Source organism: Poeciliopsis prolifica, unplaced genomic scaffold (genome assembly GCF_027474105.1).
Source record: "Poeciliopsis prolifica strain line A6 unplaced genomic scaffold, Auburn_PproV2 SCAFFOLD009, whole genome shotgun sequence".
NCBI classification, from domain to species: domain Eukaryota; kingdom Metazoa; phylum Chordata; class Actinopteri; order Cyprinodontiformes; family Poeciliidae; genus Poeciliopsis; species Poeciliopsis prolifica.
In genome coordinates, this window is record NW_026562384.1 from 10,278,482 (window position 1) to 10,290,004 (window position 11,523).

Sequence of the window (11,523 nt, forward strand, 5' to 3'; positions counted from 1 at the left end):
AGCAGAAACCTGCAGTAAATAGAAATGTATTCAGTCAAAACTTAAAGATCCTTCAGCTTTTCAGGAAGTCCATTCCAAGACCAGCGCCAGCAGATTAAAGGAGTAATGTGTCTGGTAATGTTTTCGAGGAAGTGGTGTGCAGATTTATTAACATGCATTATATGTTACATTTTTAAACTTTTGTTTAACTAAAATGTGATGCACGCAAAGCAGTCAGTTGAGATGCGATGAGTGTACCGCTTTCTTTCTCTCCGTCTGAGTCAGATGCAAAGGTTACAATTTTACTGGCCTCAGTTTTGTCCAAAGCAACCAATCAACAGCATACCTTTCCCTGCTACATCTTCCAGAATAAAATGTATCTTTCATATTAAATTAGAAAACTAAAATGAAATGTAAGCAATCTTATAGATGTAGATACATTTGCTTTCACAGTTTTGCGAGAAATAGACACAATGGATCAAATAAAAACTTCTCAGGGTTTCATTTAGCCTGAAGAAACAACACTTACTAGTTTCAGAAGATTTTTTAATTTTTTTTTACACAATAAACTGACAAATTTAAATATCTGCGAATGCAACTCAAACGTCTTAAAATAACTTGATTGTTGGGTTAAATACTGCACTCCGGTCAGGAAACGTTGCAAAGACCTTTTAATCTTTTTTAATGCACTCATGACACAGCTTTAACACAGAGTGCAGCAAATAGGTACTGCTGTGTTCAGACTCCACAGTTTGTTGAAAATATGTGCAGAGATAAAGAACTATAAAGCGAAAGAAAAACTCAAACTTTGTGCAGCGTCCGCTAGAAGTCGACAACTTCCTCGAGGTTTTCCCTTTCAGAGGCTTATTGCTTACCTTTTTCATCAAATCTAAAAGTTTTGACATGCGTCGGATTTTTCCCCAGTTGGAACGTCACGTTTAACTTCCTTGTAGATGTGTTGAAATAAAGCTGAAGAATGTGGATCTCAGCTGTGTGAAATGAGGAAGTGCCACAGCTATGAAAAGAGTCCCACAGCATGCTTATCTGTTGCTACAGCATTCTTAGGTTTAAAAACCTCACCTTGAATAATTTAAATATTTTTCTTGTATGGATGGATGTGTTAAATTATCTTTTATCCCATCTCATCAAACGGTTAGGTTTTATTATTGGGAGTCAAAATTTAATATATATATTTATGTCCAAGTTGATTGTTCGTGACCAAAACAAGTAGAAAATATGTGAGATTTCCATCAAAGCTTTCAAGCAAGAAAAAAATGGGACAATTTAAGATCATTTTAAAAGTGCCAAAAGTATCCAAACCAACGAGATCTCAGCAAGATGAGAAAAAATGTCTGATAATCAAATCATTAATATACTAAAAGATTCTAAAGACAAATAGTTACCATTTTGTATTTAGACAAGAAAGTGTTGAACATTGATTATAGAGGGAATGAATTCACATGCAGACTTTGAAGAAACTAATCAGGCACAGACGTCACTAGGCAAAGTTCATGTTGAGGGAAACTGCATGAAATCCTCCAGAATTCTACCGAAAACTTGCATGGATTCTTATCAGCTAATTATGTTTTGATTTTTACATGACAAAACTAAACGATTGTTTTAACTGTTGAGGCTGGCGCTGAAGGGATATAACATAAATAAACATGAGTATGTGCTACATATTGGGAGATTTGGATTTCAGACTTTTGCATAAGAAACTGGAACAAATATGTTCATAGACGTCATTTTTTATGATGACACAGTTGGAGCTTGAAATGAAAGGGACCCATAAGGGCTGGTGGAAAGGTTTATGTTTTGTTTGTTCTTCATGTCGGTGTGATAACTCACATCTTTTGACATGTCCTGCAATATAGTGCCAAGTAGCATGTTTGAATGGCATTTAATTCAGTAAAGTGAAATGTACATAGTGTGTTGAGATGCAATAATGTCTTGCAGCTTAGAAAAATCAGTAGTATGTCTGAGAGCTTCTGCTGCCAGTTTACAACAGAACCCCTGTAAACTAGGTGGTTCACAAAAAGCTAAGTGTCTTCCCTTCGTTTAAGGCTTAAAACGTTTGGCCTCAACTGTGACCTAGTTTGCGTGCATGCCTGTGTCAGTTGTGGTACTGGTGGGATGACCAGAGAGGGTGGGGTGTTGCTCAGAACTGGGTTGGTGCTTGGGTGGAGGAGGCTCATCTGCAGAGGCACAGTTTGCTACTTTTGCATTAGAGGCCATCATTGGTACAGTTTAAAATGTTGGAGGCAGTCTGGTGGTTTCCCTGGAGCAGAGCAACATGTAGGAGCGCCTGAAGTTACTGCAAAGAACACTGTGCTGCTTTCTGACTAGTTTTAATTAGCATCAACTCATTTTACTAGACGGTACTTATTTGAACATAATTTCAGTCAAGTGCACATTGTTTTGTTATAAAGTTTTTATATTGTAATTCGTATTAATGATAGGATGTTCATGAATAAAGTACACAAAGTACAAGAGGTGGAAAATTGATATATGAAGTTTACTTTCTTTCTATTAACTATACAACAAGACACCTTAATGCAAAAATAGTACTTTATCTTTTTGATACAGTATTTCTCTTTGGTCCTATTTAATGTTAAGCCAGATTTAAATAGAAAATAGGTGAAATCTGGTCACTCCTACATGCATATTTAGGTGTTGTTGAAATCTCCAGCTCTGACTAAGGAGAGGTGGTGAGAGTAGCAAAAGATTGTACTCAAGTAGACATAGTTAAAACTTCATATTTTCACTTAACCAAAAGTAAAACACAGTCATTCAATGAATTACTCAAGAAGGAGCACAATGTGTTTTAGTATCTGCTAAAAGAACTGAGTAGCAGTTCATAAGATCTTATTTATATTTTGTATTAAAATAATTAAAAATGTTCCACAAAATAAAGCTTTTAGAGACATGAGATCAAATATGTAATTTGGAATTTGTCTGCATTTCACATGTAATTCTAGGGTTTAACAAAGTAAAGCTCTAATTTTTAAAGGAATCGCAATAATCATCTCAATATTAAATACTGCAACCGCAGCAGACTGCTTTAACATTTTTAATCACATATTACTTTTCAAATCTTCCACATTCATATTGTGTAAATACTGCCATTCGTTCTGATCCCCACAACTTGTTGTTTTTCGGTGACTAAGATGAGGGAGGGGCGATGATGGAAAAGAAAGGTTTGAAAAAGTTTGAGGTAACATTCAGTAAAAATTTAGCAATTAAAATAAAGAGTTTGCATACAATATTTTCATTGTTTGTCACATTAAAGTCAGTCATTTTAGTCAAAACCTGTCACTTTGTAAATTTATTTTTCAAACTTTCTTGGGGGAAAATGACTTTTTGAATAAACATTTTTGTTCGATTGTCAAAAAACACAATATTCTCTCTAGTTTTTATACTTGAGACATATCAGTGTGCATGAGGAAACAAATGGCCAAGTGTTTTAAGAAAATACGCAAGAACTACTTTGACAATCCTGATTTAAATTTATGTTGAGTGCTGCATCAAAATGCTTACTACAATAAAGACAGGGAATCCAGCTACTCCATACTCCATGCTTGTAAAATAAGTAAATAAACTGAGAGGCCATCTCTGTGTTGCATTTAAGTGCTTGTATGGAACAATGCCAAAGTAACTTGCCCAATGACGAAAAAATACGTAAATAGTCAAATTAAAGTGATGCTTTCAGGTTGGATCAAAGACTCGCTGGAAAATAGCAAATATTGCATTTAATAATGTTTATTTAAATAGTAATAACAATGTAATCACAGCTGTGTTACACTCACATCTTAGCAGCAGAGTTCATCCTTCTGTAGATTTACCTTTTTTTTTTATTTGGTTTAATTAAGTTAGATAAATATGTGTTGGATCAAATTGAAACGTTTACAAATCTACATAGACATACAATCTACAAATTGAACAGAAAGTTTTGGATTCTTTCTTATAAAAATTATTAAATGTGGTGCTTTTATTTGGCTAAACGTTTAAGGACAATAACAGGGAGGGACTATTCCAATAGGCAATAAAGTGTCTCTAATATCGCAATAAATCAATCATTGATGTGTTTGTATTTCAGTCAGAACTTAGGAAACTTTCTTTCCTAAATTCCAATACTTTTTTTTAAGGCAGCAATTGAATCACTTAAGTTTTTAAGTTGAACCACTCAATAATTTCATAATCATTTTGTAAGTAGATACATTTCTATATTCACACAAACTCTAAAATCTTTAATGGTGATTTTCACTTTGTTGAAAGTGAAAATGAAGTCATTTAACGTAGCAACAAGTTTCAAAGAACAATAATGTACAGACATGAATTGGGTTGGTGTTGTACAAGAAAACAGAGTATGGTAAGAAAAATAAACAGCGCCAATTAATCCTAACATCAAAAAGTCTCAGAGAAAGTGGTGTCTGCAGCAAAAAAAAAAAAAACAAAAAGACCCAAAAACAAATAGAAAATCTGTAACAAGAGTAAAAATCAGCATCTCCCCTCCTTTAGGAGCATTTGTGATATAATGTTTTCTTTTAAATAGTCTTTGAGATGCATTTATGTAACTGTTAATATGGCAGTTTAAAGATAATGTTTTTGTTTTTTTTTACCTGAGAAAATACAATTTAAAAGTAAAAATTCAATGCAATTTCATTACATTTATCAGTGCACATATATATATATATATATATATAAATATCTAAACTATTTCATAGCTCATGCATCAATTATATTAGCGATTTACAACCTTTTTTTTCTGAAAGTCCTGTTCTTGTCTTTAAAGATCATACCCAATGCTAGCAATTTTTTTCTAATCTAAGGTAAAAAGCTCCATGTTTGACATTTTCTCTGATTGTGTTTTTCCAGCACACAAACTGATGCTGCATCTACTGGCTACCCTAATTGTAGTGATTCATTGTGTTCGCAGTGAATCAGATTTGCACTTGAAACACTTTACAGATGATATAAAGTTGATTACATTGTTTTTTTTTTAATTCTCTGGACTTGCCTTGTGAGATTTCTACTAAAAATAACAATATGTAAACAGAGTCTGGTGTCAGTGCACGCTTCAGGGGCGGACTGTCCATCGGGTGCACCAAAACATTTTCTGGTTGCCTTTTTTTCCCTTTGACATGAAATTAATTCTCAATAGGGAACAAAAATAACGCCACCCCGGTTGTGCTTGTGTATGCAATCCACTTCAAAAACTCTAAATTGACTATTTATAGAGTCCCATCTCCTTTAACCCTAAAATAAATGTCACAAGTAAGACGGTCGCACCAGCAGACCCGTGTTATTCTGCAAAATATGATATGCCATGTAAAATAACATGTAAACATCTGTGAGTGACATCAAAATGTGAGATTGCGCGACATGCATTTTCTGACAAGAGAGAGAAATGGATGATGCCGATATTTATCTTCTCCATCCTGCTTCAGTGGATTATGTGATCTCATACATTCATCACGTAACAACATACAAAAAGAAAGCACAAATCATTTTACTAAAATCTGACTACACTTTGATTGGAACACCTTCACCCTGTTAACTTTTACCTTTCAAATGCAAAAACTAAATGCACAACAAAATAAATTTCTAGTGGGTTCTTGATGCAGTCTTGGTGGCGCCATCTGTTGCAGCTGTAGCATGCAATTTTAAAATTGTATAGGGTAGATGGTAAAACTACTAAACTTGGAGAAATATTCTCATTGTTTTTTAGCTGCTATCTTTCTCTGCTTAATTTTATTTAACTACTTGAAACAATGTAGCTCCTTAACCCATCTTAAACATCTTAAACGATTGCACCAAATTCCCGGGGTGGATTATTGTCCCAGTCCGCCTTTGCATATACATGAATATATGTGATTTATGTCTTTTCATTCTAGGCAGCGTGGTCCCAGGATACTTAGAAGGCCTCTGGAGAACTTAAGCAGAAAAGTCTAGTAAAGGCTGAAACAGCTCCGTCAACACGGTGTTCAGAAAAGTGTTCACGAAAAGTTCAGCTTGTCCGACGTGTAGACATTACAGGTTGGAGCGTCTGAACTGAGAGGGGGAGCTGAGGGAAAAGCCAGTCCTTTCAGCTGGAATCTGGGCTCAGCGTCAGGGGAGATCACGTCGGAGCTGAACGTAGGAGCTCCTGCAGGTCCCTGAGACGCTGGAGGTCCAAACTGAAAACAGCAGTATTATCGAAAAGATAAAGCAGGAAAACAATTTAGTGTGAAATACCAAAAACTAACCTTAGATTTGCAACTGTGTATATGTACCTCAGAAAGGGGAGAATATAGACTAGGTTCAGGCTGTGGTGGGTTTACACTGGCAGGTTGTGGAGGATAGACACTGGCAGGTTGTGGAGGATAGACACTGGCAGGTTGTGGAGGATAGACACTGGCAGGTTGTGGAGGATAGACACTGGCAGGTTGTGGAGGATAGACACTGGCAGGTTGTGGAGGATAGACACTGGCAGGTTGTGGAGGATAGACACTGGCAGGTTGTGGAGGATAGATACTGGCAGGTTGTGGAGGGTACACAGCGGTGTTAGGCTGTGAAGGCTGCAGAACAAAAAATAAATAAATAACGAGTCACTACTGCAAAGATAAGAAAGATATGCAAAGATAAAAATAATAGAATAAATATCTATAAACAACAACAGGGATTTTTGTCCATTTTCAATTAATTAAATTAATTAGAGCAATGGTAATGATGTACATCTACTGGAAATGGCACCAGTTTTTTGGATGTTATTCTATTTTAATTCATTAATTAGGGGATTTAAACTTGGAATATTATCAGAAGCTCTTCGGTATCAAACCTACCGGTTGTTCAATGGAAACAGCTACAGTTCCTGTGTAGGCTGGAGGGTGTGCTGGATGAGGAGTGTAACTTGAAGGTGTTTGAATTGGGTAACTTGGTCCTGTTGGCTGACTTGTACCCTGCAATTGAAAGGAGAATATTAAAATAAAACTAAGCATTTTATGGAAATTTATAAATTTTTAGAACTATTTGTGTTACAAAGTGTATGCATTTAAAATAAAGCTGTTCAAGCAAAAAAAAAAGAAAAAAGAAATGCTTACATGATAATACACTGTAGGTGGTGGAGTAGCTGAATCAGACTTGTCCTTTTTAGGGAAATTTTATAAAAGTTGTAATCATGACGTTAAACACCTAATTTTAAGAGTCAATTTAGATAAATAAATACATACATGATAAGTAACAGCAGATCCTTCTGCAGCTGCAGATTTGTTCTTTTTACAGCAACATTTCCTTTTGCAACAGAAACAGCAACACAGCCCCAAAACAACAGCAACAACAGCAACAACAATATATGTGACCTTGTGATGTGAGACTGTGGGAACAGAGATATGAAGGCAGACATTAGTTGGAATGATGACTGATTTATTTTTTTTCAATATGAAAAATGTAAAGGTGTTATGCCTCACCATGCTCAACGTCCACATGAGCAGATAACGCCAGGTTGCCTTGTGGGTCTCGGAACTCATAAGTACCAGAATCCGAAGCTTCTACAGGGCTAATTTTAAAGCCAACACTTTGAATAATAATTCTCTCAGAGAACCTGTTAGCATCCCAGACCAAATTGCCATTTTTTATTATTGTTACTTGTTGAGCTTCTTTAGCTTCTTTATGTTCTTCATCTTCTTTAAACGTCACAGTCCAGGGTCCTCCTTTCCATGGATTTCTAATAAGAAGATTCTCGTCCACTTTTGAGTCATAGGCATGAGTGTTCTCTGTTTGACAGATTAGAGTGCAGACAGAGTAGTATGTAGTTTGTGCAAGTAAGATGGAAAGATCTTTCAGGATTCTGCGACAAAGATTCTAGTTTTACCTTTTACGGTGAGAAGTACCCTTGAATGAAGAGTGCCTTCTTTTTTTCTGAAGTTGTAGTAGCCGTTGTCTGCCTGAGTGACACCAGAGATTTCCCAGTAATTGTTCTTGATGTCTCCTTTTTTTGGCTTACTCAGAGGATTGGTTAAATTCCACAGGATTAATCTCTTATCTTCATTGTCAGGTGAAGTGTATTCCACATAGTGAGTTGTCAGAGTTAGTTGATAAGACCATTCATCCATGTAATTCTTGATAATCTCTTCAGCACAATCTGAAAATAAAAATTAATAAGTTCAACCAAACATACAAAAAACATTTCTAGAATGCCATGAGTTTTTTTTTAGAAGGTTATTCTGTTTGGAAATCTCAATCAGTGTACTAATTTTAAATGATCTTGTTAAAAAACATTTGGTGACAGATGATGGTTTCAAGATGATGGTCGAAACCTCTAATGCTTGAAGCAAAGAATGAATGACTGGCACAAGACTGTGTGCAAAAACTAGTCAGACATAACAATAATCAAAAAAGGACTAATTCGATGCGTAACTGCAGATGGATTCGAGTAAATGTCCATTTCTGGTTAAAACCCAACAGTAACATGCATCACAACTGATTCACTAATGAACGGACAACATCATACAAGCGCCTTCACACCTGAAATGACGTTCTGTCCTCAATAAAAAGATCTCACGACTGGATAGTTTTTGCCTGGTTAGGTATGTTCTACAGTAGGGGCAGCTATTACAAATGAAATTCCACCAGCACTCTTGTAATGTACAGATCAGTATAAATTAGACATCTCTGAGTTACTTTTTAAACTACTGCTATTCAACAATCCAAATTAGGTACATATGATGCATTTAAGACTCACCAAGGCCGTTCAAAATGTAGCGACTAGGATTTTAAAACATTTAAGAAAAAAAACACAGGGTCTTGCATAACTTAAAACAATACATCTTCACACACAGATAAAAGTGTATGTGCCTGACTGGTCAACTGTCAACTAAGATTTAGGTTTTATTGCAAGTGAAAGCTAATCATAAACAGGAGAATCACATGCTGAGGTTTTTTGTGGTGGCAATTTCTATTGACTGTTTATAAACTTCTAGATGAAATGTAATTAAAAACTAAATTAATGAGCCAAAGAGGTTAAATTATATCAAATAAAACTTTAAGAATCTAAAAGGTCCATTAAGTCTAATATACCGAACTAACGGGATCAGGCTCCCACCAGTGTAGAGCTTGCAAAAGAATAGCAGACACCAGGCAATTCCTCAAATACAGAGAGGCAGAAAGATTTTTTTAAATGATTCTGGGTGATCAAAGCAACTAACCAGCTTTTTTTTTTATATCTAGTTTATATAAAAGAACACAGCAGAATAATAAAATTATGAGCTGAGTCATCATTTGGCAATGCAAAGAATAGAATGAGGTTCTCACCTTTTATTTTCAATTGCACCACATCAATAATCGTATTGTCATGTGTCACTGCATAAAATCCTTCATCTTTTTTGGTTAAATCTGTCAAGGTGGTAGAAAACCTGCCAATTTTCAGTCGTGGGTCCTTTGCCTGAAAGACAGAAAACACAAAAAGGGTACTTGGGAGAAAGAACACAAACATTGCCATTCAAAGTATTTATAGCCCCTAAATCTTTCCCATCTTGTCACGCTACAACCAGAATTTTTCCCATTTGCGCTCGTTCCTTCATTGTAAAATAGCTCAGGTTCAGTCAGTCTACACACAATCGAGCAGCAATGGTTTTGATCTTTTAATACAACTAATAACAATGTGAGCATTGAGTTCACTGAACAACCTCATCATCTGCATGCACAATTATTCCCAGCCTACACCAGAACAGCAACAGGTGGTTCACCTTCCCATTCTCCATCAGTATTTTCCTCCCGCCTCCATCGCTTGGCGTGAAATACAGCGGCCCTTCTTTAATCTTTTGTTGAATGTCCGAGGAAAATTTAAGTTCCCTGCCATAGCAAATTTCTTTCTCATCTAAAGTAGCGGAGGGACCTGATGAAGGAAAAAAACGAGAACAGAAAGAGGAAATTATGAGTCTCGTGGTTAAAAAAAAAACAAAACAAGCAAGGTTAATAAAACAAAAAACAATTATGAGAATTAGTTCAAGAACGTTTGATACATTTTTCTGAATACATTGTAAACTAAAACACGTTAAATATTTTTATTTATTTATCATAATGGTTATATACAACCTTCCTGACACACCCACTACAGACACTGCAGAAAAATTATTTTTGCTGAGTCATCAGTGGATTTTTCTTTTTTTTTAATCTCAAAATATTCTGAAAAATTATCTTAAAAATGACACTTTATAATATCTTTACTAATGTCTTTACTCATTATAAATTCCCCTGTTAATTGGAAGTTCCACCAATAAAATAATTGCCTTTTTTCCTACCACTAGATGGCGCACAGGCAGGTTAGCAGGACACAATGTCCTGATCCAAGTACTTTTTAAAATGTTAAATGGATGATTTTCAGAATTATTATGAACTGTTCAAAGAACTTTGCGTGAATAACTCTTGGCCGGTGAATTAAATTTGTCTCAAATAAAAGTATATAACAATGCGGATGGATAAGTAAGCGTTTTCTCACCCCAGAGCGCACAGAAGACTGTAACCAACAGTATCAACTCGTCCTGGAGAGAAAGACGGGAAAACGAGATTCAGAGTGCACTCAACTAGTTTATTTACATGCCCCGAGGCAAGTTTTGTAACACAACAAATAAGCCTTAACAACCATTTCGTGGTGTCTTTTCAGATGGCCAGATCTTCAACAGGAGTCCAGAAGCGCCGAGCGAGACAGACGAGCAAAAACATCGGAGAACATGTCACTCCAACACATATCCCTCCGCCAAAACTCGCCCGCATGGTCCTGATCTAGTCCCAATTTTGAGCCTCGTTTTTTTTTTCTTCTTCTTTGGAAGAAGAACAATCCGTTTATAATTAGCGCACAACTGAATATTATTCATGTTAGGGTCAACATAACAAGTAATGTAAAACATAAAAATAAAGAATGTCCACTTTTCAGGAAAACCTTAATGTCTAAATTGGACATAGTTATTTTCAGCCAACCTTCATATGGTGGCAGATTTTTCAGTGAACTAAAATGAAAAACGTTAATCTTGGAAAAAAAATAAAAATACGTCAGATGCCCAGTTTTAGATGCGGCCACGCCCTGCGGAAGTTGAAAGAGGACAAAGTCACTTAGCCTATATGAATCAGTACAATTGAGCGAAAAAATGGTGCAAACTACAATTATTCCCAATCTAAAATCGCCTACAGTGGGTTATTGTGAGTGAATCTCTTCCCGCTAATTGTCAAGAAAGTGTGTGGGACAATATTTATGGCAGAAGAACCGGGCCAGTGTTCACCATCACAAGATCAGACTCCATCTGGGAAAATAACAATATGTTTTTATGACGGGCGGTGGTTGTGTCATTTTCTGAAAACAGTTAAACAGTTTCGTTATTTAATTATTTATTTATAGATTAGATTAGATTAGATTGATTCATTATTGACTTTTTTCGGATTTGTTTATATATATTTGTTGACTGTCTTCTTTTGTTAAAGTTATACATGTTTATTATCCAATACAAATTGAACAGACATAGGTGTTTTTGTTGTTGTTTTGTAAATGATTTTAAATATTCTCTTGCAGGTGCT

At 35.5% G+C, this 11,523-nt stretch overlaps 1 protein-coding gene across 1 annotated transcript; it reads right to left on the reverse strand.

Annotated features, from left to right (window-relative positions):
- Positions 1–3,722: 3,722 nt before the first annotated feature.
- On the reverse strand, positions 3,723–10,686 carry LOC129362886 (uncharacterized). Its single transcript, XM_055034691.1, has 11 exons — positions 10,598–10,686; positions 10,454–10,496; positions 9,702–9,850; positions 9,268–9,397; positions 7,829–8,098; positions 7,425–7,730; positions 7,188–7,330; positions 7,059–7,103; positions 6,801–6,917; positions 6,252–6,536; positions 3,723–6,155 (listed from the first exon to the last, which is right to left on the reverse strand). The coding sequence occupies exons 1-11, from the start codon at positions 10,598–10,600 to the stop codon at positions 5,976–5,978; spliced, it is 1,671 nt and encodes a 556-aa protein (XP_054890666.1). The 5' UTR covers positions 10,601–10,686; the 3' UTR covers positions 3,723–5,975.
- Between the last annotated feature and the right edge of the window lie 837 nt (positions 10,687–11,523).